This window comes from Typopeltis vanoorti, chromosome 7, assembly GCF_054136105.1.
Source record: "Typopeltis vanoorti isolate ZY-2024b chromosome 7, IOZ_Tvanoo_1.0, whole genome shotgun sequence".
Lineage (NCBI taxonomy): Eukaryota > Metazoa > Arthropoda > Arachnida > Uropygi > Thelyphonidae > Typopeltis > Typopeltis vanoorti.
The window spans coordinates 72,849,401-72,867,261 of NC_143555.1; the positions used below are offsets into that span (position 1 = coordinate 72,849,401).

The 17,861-nt window shown below is 36.8% G+C and overlaps 1 protein-coding gene across 1 annotated transcript in view; it reads right to left on the minus strand.

The window, feature by feature from the left end:
• The window catches only part of LOC150104776 (transcription factor IIIA), a 199,342-nt gene extending 181,963 nt beyond the window's left edge, over window positions 1-17,379 (minus strand). Inside the window, exon 1 of the mRNA XM_090395955.1 lies at window positions 17,242-17,379. Within this exon, the coding sequence (XP_090252081.1) occupies window positions 17,242-17,331 (90 nt within the window). The 5' untranslated portion in view covers window positions 17,332-17,379. The remainder of the gene's footprint in view (window positions 1-17,241) is intronic.
• Between the last annotated feature and the right edge of the window lie 482 nt (window positions 17,380-17,861).

Below are 17,861 nucleotides of genomic sequence, written 5' to 3' on the forward strand. Positions count from 1 at the left end.
ACCATATTGTGCACTTGATCAATGATTTCTGGTGTTGTTATGTTTTGGATGTCCTTCACGTGAATCATCTTCAAGGTTGGTACGGCAGCACAACGATGACTTCCAATCCACATCGAAGAAGAAAGTTCACCATCTGTCATTACTAAAATAGCTTATAGTAATAGTGGTGAAGATGCTAGATCTAAAGAGTTTGGCACCAGTTTTATGAGATTTTATATCTGTGTACAATATCAATTTATTTTTCATAGAAAATCCAGATACATTAATTAAATGGAAATATCAAATATAGATGTATATAAACTTATTCAAGTCTATATAAATAGATTAAACATGAATATACATTACATTTGCTCTCATCATCAGTAAACTTTTATGAGCTTCATATGAATTTCTTTTGATGTTAAACCTTCTTTTACAAAGAATTTTATAACATCACGATACTCAATTTTTTCCATTTCAAGGGATACAGACAACACTTTTGCTTCAGACAGCTGTATAAAAGAAACTAGTTAGAATTACTTGAAATTTCACATGGACACTTATGATAGATGATGTACCAACTTAGAAAAAAAAATCTTGTCGATAGTGTTACCATCTATGGTCGAGGCCGAGAACTTTTCAGACCACCCTCGCGCGCGTGCGCATGTGTGTGTGTGTTGTGGAAAGTGGCTAGTTTACTGCCTAGATATGACAAGAGAACTGAGAAGGAGAGCAATGATACTGAATGACAAAATGGCTGAAATGTGTCAGATGGAGAGTGTTAAATTTGTCAATGAATATGGCAAAAGGAAGTTAGGATGGTTCAAAGCTGATGGAATGCATTTGAATGGGTTTGGTGTTGGTCATTTAGAGTGATTTTGTTTACTAAGATTACACAGGGTCCATACAAAATTAGTGCCACTCAGAACCAGAGAGAGAGAAGCAGAGCAGAGCAAAGTGATGCAGTGCAACATTGGGGATGATAAGAGTATAAATGAAAATCAGAGTCAGGATCAGAGAAATGTGGATGGTCAGAACGAAAAGAAAAGTGCACTACAGCAGGAGAGTAAAAAGTGATTGTGTTGATAGGATGGCCTCAAAGACTGGAGAATTGTTATGCTTGTATACTAATGTGCAGAGTATCAGAAATAAACTGGTTGAGTATAGCACTGGTTAAATCAGTATACCCAAAGATAATTGGCATAAATGAAACTTGGTTGACTGAGGATGATATACTGTCAGGTCTTGAAATGGTAGGATATAGAACTCTGATATAATAGGAAGATGAATAGAGGAGGGGGGGGTATTGTTAATGGTAGTAGAGGAATTATGTCCTTCAAGAGTCAAAGTGGAAAATAGTAGTACGTGTGAAGATTTTGAAGCTGTACGGTGTGAAGTTGAAATCAATAAAATAGTAAATCTAAAAGGATGCTGTTGTAGGCCAGGGAATGTGAAGAGTATTGATTGTGAAATGTTTAGACAAATTATATTTGGGCAAGTGAAAGAAGATGATCCCAATGGGAGATTTTAATTATAGGAATGTGGATTGGAAAGAAGAGTATATAGTAACAAGGAGGGTGAATTTGTTGAGTTTCTGGCTGATAACTATCTAAAGCAGCATATGACGGAAGCAGCATGAGATCTATCAGTGTTAGATTTGGTAATATCCTTACAGGATATGGTGGTGAATGAGGTATCAACACTACTACCTGTTAGTGAAAGTGATCATGAGATACTGATTTAGAAGGCAATCAAACAGGAAAATGACCCATTCTTAAATAATGTTAGTAACTGTTTCTTCAATTTGAATGCATATTATTATTCTTAAAGCACACCTCCATAGAATCACAATACTCATCACATCAGGTACACATACAAAGATCATCAAAGCGTGTTTTAAACTTACTCCAAATGGCTGCACTTACCACATTCTCAGGCAATGCTTTCTTCCACTCACCTACCACTCTCCATGCAAAGAACCTGCTCCTGACTCCTTACTCATACTCTGCTTATAGTTTCTAGGGATGGCCTCTTGTTCTCTCCCAACTCTCCCATTCCATGAAAAATTTCTTCCACATTAACATAGTAACAACTTCTGACCTTATATGCCTCAACTGCATCCAGTCTCCCGCCCCCATGAAGCATTGATCCAAATCATGAAGCTTTGCATTCCACTCAATCGGTCTTCATACCCCATATTCCAAAGACCTGTTATGATCTTGTACACTTTCTAATATATATACTTGTCTTCATAAAATCATGTGACCAAATCTATGCAAAATAATTTATATGAAACCTGATCAAGGCCTTATAGAATGGAATCATAACCTCTTTATTTCTATACATTAAGGTCATCCACACCACTGACAATCTGATGTAACAACAAACTTGTGCAATGTGACCTCTTAACTTCATATCCCTTGTCCACCACTGATCACTCATCTCCTCCACCTCCTTCAAAATATATTCAAGGAAATGATCTAGATAAAATATAGTACAGGGATATAATCTTGAAAGTATAGAAAAGCTCGGGTATTGGCACCTGCTCATTTTTGCAGTTTAATTTACAACACGAATGAAAATAAAATACAGGTAGTTCCCGCCTTTATGAATTAACTGGTTCCTGATGATCGTTCACAAATCGGGAGTTTATTTGCCTTAGAAATAATGATATGAGCAAGATTTACATTTGTAAGAAAGAATATATAAAATATAAAATGAATATTAAATGATAAGAAAAGACTTTACTAGCCAAAAATTTACACATTTAAAAAATAACATAATAAAAATTTTAAATTAAAAAGATTCTTTGAAAAAAAAAATTAGCTCATTTCTATATCACAAAGAAGACCTCGAGCGTCATCAGCTTCGTTGACTTTCGCTTCTTTTCATTTAAAATAGCTAGACAGCAAGCAGAAGCATTAGTGATTTTGCAGGAAAATTATTAAATCATTCCAAGTCTGAATCTTGTGATTCAAAGATTGCTTTGAGCTTTTTTTTTTGAGAAGATTAAATGCTTCTTCTAGGACTTTTAAAGTGAAAAATTGAGTTGGAGCTTCATATTCGTTATCTTCTTTCTTTTTCTTCTTCATCTCTTTCTTGTTCCTCTACTTCAAGGAGATCATTGGGCAAGAGTTTCATAGTATGAGATTGAAGCAACTCATTAACATTACCTTCCGAAACTCCATTTGCAACTGGTTTTGCAGATTTTGCAGGCTCACTATCGGAGGTTGTAGCTTTACTTTGTACTTTAATGTTATGGCAACCACTTCACTTTTCATAGCAGTCAAACCACCCACTACTTGCAACAAAAAGTCTCTTTGCAGTCATCCTTTTTTTTGGTCTTTCAGCCTTTTAAAAATGGCTAATGCTTTAGTACTCATTGTGTATGTAACAGGCATATTTAATCATTGAGTTTGGTTGCTTATCTAAACAGTTAACAGTTTTTCTATATGAGAAATTATACTGCCTGTTTCTTTATTATGCAACCTTGTAGACTGCATAAATTGCACATTTTTTCCTTCTTTCAAATATTTTTATTTATCCTTAAAATGGTGCAAACTGTAGCAAGCAGCAAGAGAAAATTTCTCATAAAGTGATTTAACAGTGCTACCCACTTGATGGCTGGTAATAATTTTGTATATTTTCTGCAACATAATTGCTTTTCTTTGTTTCTTTTGCTCATTTTCTGGTTTTGCACTACTGCTTCTTTTTGACATTGTTGGAAAAGTGAAAGGGTTATAGTTAAAAAGAAAACAAAATAAAAAATCAAGTGTAATTAAAGAAATCTACGAATAACCCACTTGCATCAACAAGGCTCATGAGTAACTGAGGCTCGTTCTAACTGATCATTATGTCATTATGTACTGTGTAATTCCTCATACACACCCGTAATTACCTTCACCACACACAATTTAAACTAAAAATTCCAAACCAAAAAATTCATAAAGTGGGAATTTGTAAAATGAGAACTACCTGTATTTGATTATTTAGCTCTAATATTTTGCTACTGTTAGATTCAGCATCTTCAGAGCAAATATTTTTTGTCATCACAGCATGTGAAAAGTAAAAATTAGTGGGAACAGTCTAAAACTGTGATGGACAATACAAAGAATTAAAGTCCTGATTGGTCCCATCTATTGTTGAATGAAGAGAGAGAGAGGTTAATAGGGATTAATTTAATCTTAAAATGATTGTCTCACAGATTTTTGGTAAACTGACACAGCCATACATGCTGAAGTTTGGGGAATGTTTTAAAGCTATTGCTGATTCCAAAAACAGTCTGACTTGTAATGATTTCTGTGCAACACTTTTGTTTTCTTCCACCTAATTCTGTGTGAAATGTCACTTCAAGCATGGTTTGCCATCCTGACTTGCCATAACAAATGGTGGTGAATGCATTTCTTATGTTCTCTGAAGCAAATGTCAAGATCTTTCTATCTGTTCATGAGGTCACAAGTATGTGATAAAAGATGGAGTTTTTCCTTAGGTGAATAGATAAGGGTTACTAGTTTGATATATGGTTTGAATATAGTGCAGGACTTACATTTATTAAGCACTCTGGATATATAAAACAGAGAAACAGTTTTGCTGTGGTCTTGTGTATTGAAGAGAGGATTTAGGGGAGGGGAGATATGTAGCATTTTATCTATTTTGAAAGAGCTATAGTCAATGGTCAGTAGTGTGGCTAAAGTAGTTCTGTGGCAAAAGCTGTATCACCAGAATAAACAAATCGGGCTATGTATTAGCATTTTGAGGATTCCATGCTGATAGGCTGGATGATAGTGTGATTGTTTATGTAAGTATCTTCGAGTGTGTGTGAATGTGAGTGTTGGCTTTCTATAAATGGAAAAGATAATGAATTGGTAGGTTGTGTAGAATTTTGTACCCTCCAGCAATGAGTCCTTGAAGGTGTCATGTCATAATTTGAAAAATGTGTGATTAGTCTGCCAAGTAAGGACAGACAGTTATTTGATTCTTTTTCTATTATGAAGTACATTTTTGACTTGGTTGTGCTATGTAGATGATGTGTTTGCTATCTGGTCACAAAGTCTACAACATAGCAGAGCCAAACCACTTGTAACTAACCACTTGTTTAGGTGGCTATGTTGAGTCTAGGTTCTCTAAATATAGTTTAATATCGTTTTGATCTAAACAGAAATTTTTTTTTTTTTAAAACAGAAATTTGCCATTAAAGCTCTGGCAGAAAACGAGACATTCAATACATCATCAACACTGTTTCCCATTGTAAATATGGGCAAAAAAGTTAAATTATTTATAGAAAATTATAAATATGTATTAGAAACATGTCGATATTAGAGTCAAACACATCAGTTCACACCTCATGCACGCAAAACAGATGAAACTCAGAAAACAAAAACAGCAACTCATGAAAAATGACAATGTCCAATTGGATTGCTTCACACAATTACCAATCACAGCCACTAACAACTACTGGGTGCTACTGTCTCAGTGCACATCCTTACTTTCTGAACTATTTGAAACCACTGGAACATTAAGAATTTGACATGCTGCGCAATTTGCATGTCTGTTTAAAGGGCTCAAAGGTATCCGCATTTGTGACTGCACACCCAGGCTATTAGCATGAATGTGATGCAATGTTTATGCATCAAAACGTCTCCTCTTTATGTGTATATAATGTTTAATTTTAGAAATCACACAAAACCCGCAAACACAATTCAGGGAGTCTTTAACAGGAATACATGCAAAAATATAATATCGCTGAAATAACTATTCCATGGGTGTACACCACACACCCTAAATATACACCTAATATATATATATATATATATATATACATTTTTTTTTTCATTTTTTTTTTTTTTTTTTATCAGTATCTGTACCCTCTCCAAGGTCACTTCATTCACCTCAAATCCCAGTGAGTATATCTGAGCACAGAAAACCAGATGTCTGATCAAAGCTTTATACAATGGAACCACCACCCTTTTATTCCTCGTGGTCAATGTCCTCCTCAAATACTACAGCAATTCTCAGAGATGTCTTCACAACCTTTGCAATATGTCTTCTAAGGTTCAAATTTCTATCTACAATCACTCCAAAATCCCTTGCTTCCTCCATTTCTTCCAGTATAACTCCAACAAGTAGCATGAAGCATTCCATCTGTGGATCCCAAATTTCAAAACCTTACATTTAGTTGACACCCCATTCATTTGTCCACCTTTCCAGCTTATTCAAATCCTTGTGACGAGTCAAAATATCAGCACTATTACTAATAACCCTCCCAAGCGTCATATCATCTGCAAACAACTGAATATCTTCCTGCAGACCCATGACAATATCATTGACAAAGATTGAATAGTAACGTTCCCCAGTACTGAACTTATCACTGCATAAAGGCAGTGATAAGGCTGTAGCTTCAAATTATAGGCTGGACTGTATATCTGGAGTTGTGGTGAAGGTCCTGGAGAGATTGATGAGAAGTAGGATATAGAAATGGGTTGATAACAGCAGTATTCTCTGTGGTTATCAGCATAGGTTTGTTAAGGGGAGATCATGTTTCACTAACTGACTTATGTACAATAACAAGGTGACAAATACCTTGGACAGAGGAGATACATATACAGTGGTGTACTTGGATTTTTGCAAAAGCTTTTGATAGACTGCCACATGACATGTTCTTAAATAAACTGAAACAGATGATTGGGATTGGATAACAGACTTCTGTGTTGGATCAGTGATTGGCTGTCAGATAGGTATCAGAAAGTTGTATATGGGGGTGCAGTATCTAGAAAGAGGAAAGGTCACCAGTGATGTGCCGCAGGAATCAGTTTTGGGGCCAATGTTTTTCAATTTGTATGTTAATGATATTGGGTTGGATTTAACTAGTGATATCCAGCTGTTTGAGGATGATGCAAAACTGGGGAGAGCAATGCACAGTCAAGCTGATGTTAATGCCTTACAAGAGGATTCGAATAGATTGCATGAATGGGCAGGTAAATGGAACTACCAGTTCAATGTTACCAAGTGTAAAGTTTGAGATTTGGTAAGCAATAATGGGATGCAAAGTATACACTTGGTGGGGAAACTTTAACAGAAGTAGAGGAGATGAGAGATCTAGGGGTGATGGTGGACAAGGACCTGAAATTCAGGGGCCACATTGCACAAGTTGTGAAGACACCACATCGAATAATGGTGTTGTGCCCCCTTTCTTATAAATTCTTATATCTCTATATCAAGCCGTTAAAAGTGATGTCTCTTCTATGTGGGTCACATGGTATCTCTATCACACAAAGAAACAGCCTCAGGGTAGAGCCAAAATTCAATGCGACTAGAGTCCTCAAATGTTACCTCTCTTAAAATCCCAAGAAATTTGTATTTTCAGACTGCGCCACTTGGAATTATTAGATTAAAGATAATAACTCAATCAAGAAGTAAGTTAGACGATATACTCATGTGACCTAGGCTTGCAATCTTAGCCTTAACCTTACTCAATTAAATTCCTGCTCAGATCTGTAATAAGTTTCACAAGTGGTGCATCGAATTCTATACACAGACTCATATTTAGTTAATTTCAAGCAAGGTTTATTAGCTTCTAAAATTACAGTTTACATACATGGACAATCATCACTCTAAATAGACACATTCTAATCTGAATCAATTAAATAGCTACACTTCATCAGGTATGATCTCTGAACATAATTTTCCTCAAGTAATTCACACACAAGTTAATAATTCTTGAACATCTAGATCACTACTGAATTCCATTAATTAATTTCTATACTAACAACTGGTAACTTTAGGCATTCTTCAACATACAAATACTCAGATTCACTTAGTATTCACTCATGACTTCCCATAAAACACAATTTTCTTCAGATAATTCACACGCAAGTTAATAATTCTTTAACATCTAAATTGCTACTAAATTCCATTAATTAATTTCCACACTAACTAGTAACTTTAAGCATTCTTCAACATACAAATATTCAGATTCACTTAGTTACTACTCATTCATGACTGAGTGTGTGAATATCATCACACACTCAGATTACATACAAGAGGAACAAGAGGTTCAAGAGTTTTGGATTTGGTTATAGCATCAGAAGAGTTGATAATAACTGAGTTGACATCTCTCCTGCTAGTCGGAGAGAATGACCATATGGTTTTGACTTGGAAAATTAATAGACATGCAGGAGTATCAAAGAGACGGGAACGTATGTGGAATTATAATGCAGCTGATTATAATAGTCTTAGACGTCAACTTCGGGAAGTTTCATGGAGGGAGGAATTGGAAGGCCGGGATATCATTAGTGCGTGGGAAATTGTGAAAGAATATTTGTTAGCAGCAATGGTAAGTTGTATACCACGAGTAAAGAAGAGGACATAATTTGGAGTAAAGTCGATGACAAACAATATTAAACAGGAATTGCATGCGAAAAAGAGGCTATGGAAGAGATATAAGGAGACAGGTGAAGAGAAGATGCATGAAAAATATAAGACACAGGCCAGAAGAGTGACTAGTGTGGTAAGGAAAGCGAAACTGGAATATGAGAGGAGACTGGTCCTAAGAGCCAAAGAAAATCCTAGGGAATTTTTTAGCTATGTGGCCAGTAGGAGGAGAAATGACTGTGGAAGAATGATATTGTGGGATAAAAATGGGAATAGAGTGACTGATGCAGAGGACATAGTGGAATTGTTCAATGAACACTTTATTGGAATATTTCATCCTAGAGATGTCAGTTTTAATGCTAGAGGGATAGGGCTGGTTCGAGGTTTAGAGGTACAGGAGGAGAGTGTGTTTCAAATACTAAGTACTCTGGATGTCAGTAAAGCTGTGGGACTGGATGGTATTTCACCACGAGGTTTGAGAGAATGTGCTAGGGAACTGACAGTGCCTTTAACCTGGCTTTTCAATGAAAGTCTGGCTGAAGCCAGACTTTCATTGAAAAGCCAGGTTAAAAAGTCAGCAGAAGCATGCACCTGATATCTAGGCTGGTAATTACTATGAAGAAGTTAATCCGGGGTAGACTGAGGGAAACAAAGAATTGTCCTAATGAAAGAGAAGACAGACTGAAACAGATGCAGAAAATTAGAGATACCACCGAGTGAAGATAAGTAAAGCTCATTATTTATATGAATGTAATCTGAGTGTGTGATTATTATTATTATTATTCAGGCCTCCATGGAGTCAAAAGATTCATCGTGGGAGGTCCTCCCTAAGAACATAAAGTCTGTCAAGCCTCATCGAGGGGAGGTCCCCCCTCCCCTAAGAAACATAAAGTCTATCATACCACTCCTTAAACTCATTGACCATTCTCGCTCTCACCACTCCATCAGGCAATGCATTCCACGGTTCAACCACCCTCCATGCAATGAAACCACTCCTCACCCTCTTGCTCACAGTTCTTTTCATAACTTCCAGGGATGGCCTCTTGTCATCACTCCTTCCCTAAGCATTAAAGCCAAAAAGGGTAGAAGTGCCTCAAGGTGACAGGTATGTAGAGGGCAGTCTCATTTGAGGCTGTTTGGTGTGAGATAGAGATCAACAGGGAGAAATATGTAATCGGTTGTTGCTATCATCCAAGGGATATAAGGGCGCTCTTGTTTTAGTAATATGCTAGCCTTTTATAATAAGGTTACAAGAGTAGTAGATGAGGGAAAGGCATATACTGCCATTTTCTTGGATTTAGCGAAGGCATTTGACAGGGTGCCACATGATAAGCTGATATTTAAGTTGCAGCACATGGGTTTGGATATCAGGTTGGTCAACTGGATTCAGGATTGGCTGTCCGATAGGTATCAGAGTTGTGTATGGTGCGGCAGTTTCAAGGAGGCAGAGGGTTACAAGTGGAGTCCCACAGGGCTCAGTACTGGGACCTCTATATTGTTTAACCTTTATATCAATGACATTGTCAGTGGATTGCAGAGGGATATTCAGTTGATTGTGGATGATGTGAAGCTGGGAAGGGTTATTAGTAATAGTGCAGATGTGGAAGTCATGCAAGAGGATTTGAATAAGCTAGACAGGTGGGCAAATGAAGGATGCTGTCGGGTTAATGCAGCAAAATGCAAGGTCTTGAGGTTTGGGACACATCGATGGGATGCTGCATACTCTATTGGAGGATATATACTGGAGGAAGAAGGGGAGACAAGAGATCTGGGGTTGATGATTGATAGAAACCTGAAATTCAAGGGATATATTGCAAAGGTGGTGAAGGTAACACCAAGGATTGCTACAACAATGAGAAGGACACTGACCTGCAGAGATAAAAGAGTTATCATTCCATTGTATAAGTCTAATTGTATAAGTCCATTGTATAGTCTAAGTGTGACCCTGATCACACTTAGACTATTGTTCTCAGATTTGGTCCCCAGGATTTGAAGGGAATAAATTAACTGTGGAAAGGGTGCAGAGGCGAATAACAAAGATAGTTTCAGGACTGTACAATGTTGGTTATGAGGATCGGCTAAGGGAATGTGGACTACTGAGTTTGGTGAATAGAAGAAGGAGAGGTGATATGCTTGAGACTTTTCATCTGTTGAGAGGTGGTTACAGGGTTGACACTGGAGAGTTCTTACGCTTGGTTGAACAGCAGGAAGGAGTGATGACAATGGGCCATCCCTGGAAGTTGTGAAACTGTGAGCAAGAGGATGAGGAGTTATTTCTTTGCATGGAGGGTGGCTGAACCGTGGAATGCATTGCTTGATAAAGTGGTGAGAGTGAGAATGGTCAATAAGTTTAAGGAGTGGTATGATAGACTTTGTGTTTCGTAGAAGGGACCTCCCATGACGAGTCTTGATAGACTTGTGTTTCCTAGGAAGGACCTCCCGCGATGAGTCTTTTAACTCCTTGGAGGCCTAAATAATAATAATAATTAGTATACATAATCTTCCCGTGTGTGTGAATCAGCCCACTCTGTATACTATAATTTTCTGTGAACAATTAATCACAAATTCACAGCGATTAATGACTTTAGTACTATTTACAGCTGACTATATTGTCTGCCTCCCTAGCAAATCATATTTACCTGTTTTTGACCATTTATTCTATTCTTTATCAATAAATGTTCTAAATGTCAAGCCCAATCCATTTAAGTGCAAACCATCTCTCTTAAAATACTCCTTCCTTTTATCACTCATCCCAGACATTCATAAAATGAATATTCAGTTTCATTTCTTTGCCAAGCTTTTACACAATCTTGACATCATTCCATTTACTATAATTGCCCTTCTGTTTAATTCAACACTGTCAAATCTTGGTAGCACACTCATCATCTTCCCACTCTCGCTCTTTACATTCATTGCTATCATTAAGTCCATCAAATCCTGTCTCACAGAAAATCTTTTGCTACCTAGATCATTTGTTCCCCACAACTGCAATAATCTTACTCACTATCATTCTGCAATTTCACAGCCTCAGTTATATCCTTAATCTTTGACCCTGGATAACACACTTTAATTACTCTACCATCCTTCACACCCTTAATTATAGAATTCCCCCATATATACACAATAACCTTTTTGCTCCTTTTTAACTTGACATCCTTTACCCCAACTGATGTTTGTTTTGTCCCTGATATACTCAGAATTCATCCTCTTCACCACTCATTATCCCTCCAGGAATAAAGCCTACTGTACCAGGATACAATATTAATAATCAAATGATCATTAAATTGCTCTACTATGTCATCTGCACTGGTCACACAATTCCCATCTTCATCCAAAAAATTCCTTGGTATTCCCAACGTATTACAGTCCTACTCTCCTACTGTTCTAATTTTTCTCTCCTTATATAGCGCCTCTGTAGCACAATTGGAAGAATGACGGTACATTGCGCCCTTCGATTGGAATAGGCCTAAGTTCGATTCTCATCGCGACAGGAGAAATCTTTATCTGGACGATTTTCAATCGAAGGTGAGTTAACCGATCTCATATGGAGGTAGCAGGGTTTTTTCTCCCAGTAACTTGGTTTTTCATCCCGCATACAGACAAATCGGCCCTTCAGAACACACACAATTTACAGACATAGCATACTAGTTGTGGTGGTGGTGGTGGACGCTAGATGGCATTGATGGAGATGATTCGTAGTAGAGGTTCGGTGTAGTGGTTGAGACAGTTGTATCAGTTGTAGGTGTCCTCCTGCGATGAGTCTTCAGACTCCTTGGTGGTGTCAGGAATAATAATAATACTGGTCACTTTCCTCTTTCTTAGCCCGAGTCTCCTCATGCAACTGTTCTCCCTCTCTCTTGATATGCCTTTCATAATCTCTTTTTCATCACCAATTCCTGTTTAATTTCTCTAGTCATTCATTTGACTCCAAATTTTGAGATAAACAATCTGCTGCTGCTTCTGTCAATAATTTTCTCTTAAGTATCTCCATGCACTACTGACCTCTCTTTTCTCAAATTCTTTCATCCATTGTACTGCTGCAAGTTGGTTTCTAAGTCTATGATAGTTGTCTGCCTGTCCGCGCAGTTAGCCTAGTAGCAATGCACTTCACAACCATATGCCTGGGGAAGGAGTGTCCTAGGTTCGATTCCCATCAACGTGAGGAGTCCAAGGATCTTCCTCAGCTATAGCCAAGTTAGCCAGTCTTGGGCGTGAACAGCAGGGTTTTTTCTGCCAGTTTATCTGGTGTTTTTCATCCCTCAAGCAAGCAAACCGGTCCGAGGACACACACGAATTACAGTCAGGAATACTGACCCAGTCATAGGTCTGATTCGTCAGCCTATGCCGGTTCTGGAGCCCGGATAAAATTTGGGGGTACTACATGGACTACATCATGAACTTCCGTAAAAAGGGGGAACGCTGTATCATCACACGGAATTTATTTATTTATGCCCGCCTTACAATTCCATATAAATTCCTCCTATCTTGATACTTCTACATGCCTATTACTCTTCCAAATCAGAACTACATGGTCACTCCTACCAAATGGGATAAGCATGACATCTCAATCACAATCAGATCCTCTGATGCTAGGACCAAATCTAAAACTTGTGTTCCCTGCCCAAGACAGTTATCCCTCAAAAATTCCCAAAATTAAGTTCCCTTAATACTGCAATGCCACCTCCTTTGCCTGGTTTATATTGCTAAAGTTGATGTTCTTCCCCCACTCCTCATAATGATCACTCGCTTTGCACTTGCCTAAACATTTCCTGCTCATCATCATCTATATTCCCTCGTCTATAGCAACATTCCACTAAATATTTTGTCTTATAAACGTCTATCTCACACCATATACTCTCAAAGCCATTAGTCCGATATTACCATGATTCTCCATCTTCGGAGTACATCATTCATCTCTTATCATGAGTAATCACGTTCACCTTCCTTATCCTGTTGAAACATACTATATCCTTCAATTTTTATCCCTGTCAATTTCTATCATTAATACCATTTATTTGTAGCTTACAGAAATATTTGAAATGAATTATTAAACAAATGTGAATAAAAACTGCTTTACTGTGTACCAAATGGTCAAAATTTGTTGGCGTACAAGTCTCGTCTTCAGAACAGAATATTGCTTATATATTTAATTGCTTTGTGGGTCTTCTATTTGTTAATCTGTAAAGAGTTAATGTACTGAACACAGTACATTAACTCTTTACAGATTAACTCAAGAAAAATCAACTCAAGGAGAACACTTGGGTTGATATTTCTGAACTGTTCTCATTAGAGGTTTTTGCTGGCTTTCTTCAAGAACAGCAGCATTGGGGATATGATCATGACATGTGCACGCTAATACTGATTGAAGGTATGTTATTCCAAATCTCTTGATATTAACTGCACATGGACAGCATTGTTTCATGAATTGGAACTAAGTAAATATCGAATACTGGTTTTATAAAGAATTTTGATGTCCATCTATATGTGGTGATCAGTTTGAATTTCCAGATACTAGTTACTTTGGAAACTGAAGAACTTTGCACTTTCTGTTGTTAGAGTACTAATATAGGAACCAAGGTATGTAAGCCGTTTACCTCTTTAAGAATATGGTAATTTAATTTAATATTTCCTTCTATTTTATTTTTCAGGATTTTGGTTTCATTGATGTAAATAATTAACCCAATTAATGCTGCATTTTTATGCAGATTATCTAGGTGGCTTTGGGCAGTCTGAACATTAGTCAATCAGCACATCATTTGCAAAGGCAGAGCCTGCTTTATGCAAACCTTCAAGTTGTTCTGTCCCACATTTCAAGCCTGAAAATGTAGTCAATGGTAATAATGAAAGGATATGTAGTGAGTCTCCCTGAGAACTCCAGTGGAAATAGGAAAGTTCTTGGTCATTCTATTCCTTAAGCATTACTCTTGCATGATAATCTGTGATGGTTCTACTACTGTTTCAATTATTTGCAAAGATGTGCCATAATAGGATTTTGAACATTCTTTGTCTACTGACTGAAATTCTTGGAGAAATCTAAAAAATTTAAGATTCAAAGGAAGATACTTTTTATCCTTTATTCCTTCTAGCATGTTTTTATGGAATGTGTTTGATAATACTCGAGTTTTTCAGCAACTCTGCTTTATTTTTAAGTAGAAGAGGTGTCACATATGCTCCAATCTAATTTAATAGCATTCTGCTACATATCTTCTAGAACTGGGTTGTTCAGATGGCTTTTTTTTTTTTTTTTTTTTTTTTGAGCAATAGTATTAGACATTTTCTCCACTGAAATGGCATGCTTGATGTAGTTAAAACTGAAGAAATGCAAATATTTCCTAACTTTTTCAAAAGAGTATTTCATGGTTCAATTTGGGTGTCTTTCATTCTTTTGGGTTTTTAGTACAGTTTCAAATTCTTGCATCCATAAAGCTGCTACATGTACGCGATGGTTCTTTTTGGATTATTTTTGGCTAGTCCATAGGAAAGTTCAGCAGTGAATTATTCAACAGTCTCTAAAACTATTGAAAACTTTGATAGAAGAAGCTTAGTTTCTACTTTTAAAACTAAGTTTTTCCCAGTTTATTGCCATTCTGCATAATACTGATAGAAAAATGTACTCCAAGAAATGGATGAATTCAGGAATTTGGGGATGTTGGTGGATAGGGAGTTGAAGTTCAGAGGGCATATTGCAAAAGTGGCTAAAACAGCTCATAGGATTGCCTGGTTATTAAAGAACACTAAGACATGTAGAGATAAGCATGTTATTATTTCTCTTTATAAGGCCTGATCTGGATTACTGCACATAGATCTGGTCGCTTGGGTTTCCTGGAGATATGGACGAGGTGGCATGGATTCAAAAGCAAGTGACCAGGATGATTGCAGGTTTGTGTGATGCTTCATATGAGACTGAAGATTTGTGGGTTATAGAAGCTAGTTGATTGGCAGATAGGAGGTGGGGTATGACAGAGACAGATAAGTTGCTTAGGGGGAGGGGGATTTATAGGATTGATGTGGAGGAAATATTTCAGCACATGAATAATGTGAGAAAAACTAGAGGTCATCCATAAAAACTGAGTAAAAGTTTGGTTAGCAAGGGAGTGAGGATTAGATTTTTTGCTTGGAGACTAGTGAATGAGTGGAACAGATTATCAGTCAGTTGTGCATGTTTTGTCAGTAAATGATTTCAAGACACGCAACAACTGACTAGTAATCTGTTCCACTTATTCAAATTTTCTGACATAGTCTGAATATATTTTTCCTTGTCATTTTGGAATGCCATATAAATTTGATTTAAATTAATCTGGCTGCTTACCTATCATGGTTTAATGTTGTTGCATTTCTTTTTAATCCTACAGTGGTTTGTCACCTATTTATTTCAGAATAATGCAGTGGGCTTGGTGACCAGTTTCTACTGCTACGTCAAGCTGTAGAATGGTTCACTAGGCACCAGGTCTTTGGCTAGTTTATTCTGAACTGTTTATACTTGATTTTATGATAGGAATAATCAGGTCTTTCCATTAATATTTATTAAAATATGATCCATTTCTTGATTATATTCCATCTGGATGTTCCCAGGTTCATTTTCTTCGAGGCTTGCAAAGAAATTTGCTTTGTAAATTGACAACGTTATCTGTATTACATAATTCAGATGTATATTTTCCCTGGTGATTTCTGGAACATCAGATCCCATTTGTACATTTAAATCTCACTCTATGATGTGCAGAAACACTGAGATAGTCTGAATAATTATAGAAAACACTCTTGGAAGTTTCATCTGGGTGCACAGATGTGGATCATACTACTTTGGTGTTTCAGTTTAAAGTTACACTTATTCTATCAGAGATGTAATTATTTTTTTTTTTTTTTTAATCAATGACATATGAGAGGCTGTAAAATTACAGCACATTAGTGACAAGCAGGGTATGGTTTTAAATTTGTGCTGAGACCACAAATGCAGATGAAGTGGATATAAATCTTTTGTTGGTTTTGTTTCTACTTTTCTGAGTGCTTAACTGTTCCTGCTTTGGCTCGAGGTCTTTCTCAGAGACATTATGCTCAAAGAGAAAAATGTACAAAGGCATTACTGTCCTTTATCAAAATGCAAAGCCACACAATATGAGAGGCTCGTCTGCATAGTCTTCATTGGGAAATTCTTTCCTACCCTCCATATTCACCACACATCACTATCTCATCATCTATTCTTACTACTGGACAAGTGTACCGGCAACTGACACTTTCAAAACTAAGTGGCAAGAAAATGGAGTTAACACTTCTAAAAATTGAAAGTTGTGTGACAACCTCACCAAGGAAAAGTTAGATGCTAATTTTTCTGAATACTTGTGAATATTCTATATCACGTATTTCCTAATAACGTATTTCCTAAAACTATACAGAAATAATTCACTACTCGTGAAGTTGTTGATAAGCGAGGTATGATTCAACATGCCTGGATTAGCGACGAGGACACATGTAGTTTTGTTCAGGCCGGTGAGGCTATTTCCGCATACAATGGCTAATTAATAAGATACCTCTGAAAACTGCAAATAATTTTAATTATGCTCAAATAAACTGATTGTAATTTTCCGAGTACTGTAAACGAACATTTAGCTAAATACGGAAGTTATTAGGAATAGACATAATTATTCGTATGTTTCTTAATCACGCAAGAAGGGAGTAGATTAATACATCTAACGATGAGTGGGCAAAAAAAAGACATATATCCAAGGGATGATCGAACATCTGTTGCTGGAAGCCAATATTTGCAGTAAGGCAACTGTTAGTTTAACGTCAGGACAAACATGTATAAACCCATATCACATTTAAAGAAGGATACAACCCAAATGTTCAATATATTTAAATATATGTTTTTCTTCAGGTGCGGTTTTGTAACATTACCTCTCCTGAATGAATGCGCATATGGAAAACCATGCGGTCTTCCCTCGCAAACATAGCAGAACACCCATCATGAGGACACAGAAACCACATGCCGAAACACTTCTCACATATTTAGGAAATAACAAGGCAATATCTACGACAGCGCCATTGCAAAATAAAAACTGCTTTAGAAAATATCATAGAAATAAAGGATATAATTCATCATTGCAGTACTTCAAAAAAAAATTACAGTACTTCAATAATAAATAATTGAATCTGAAGCTTGAAAACGTTTACATTTTCAAGTATCAGATCTACCAGAAACCTTATACATAGCATAAGGTACATCTGGACTACTGCGCACAGATCTCGTCACCTCACCTCAATTTCATGGTGATGAAGAAATGGTTGAGAGGATCCAGAGGCGAGTTACAAAGATTATTGTAGGTCTGAGGCATATTTCCTACGAAAAAAAAAGATTGAAGGTGTGTGGGCTCAAAAAACTCATATCCCCTCCCCCTCTCGTACGTAGATGTAGAGGGGGGATATGAGAGAGCAGCATTTAAGTTATAGGAGGGGATTTTACAGGATTGATACAGATGACCAGTGACGTAACGAGGTATGAAGCGCCTGTGGCAAGT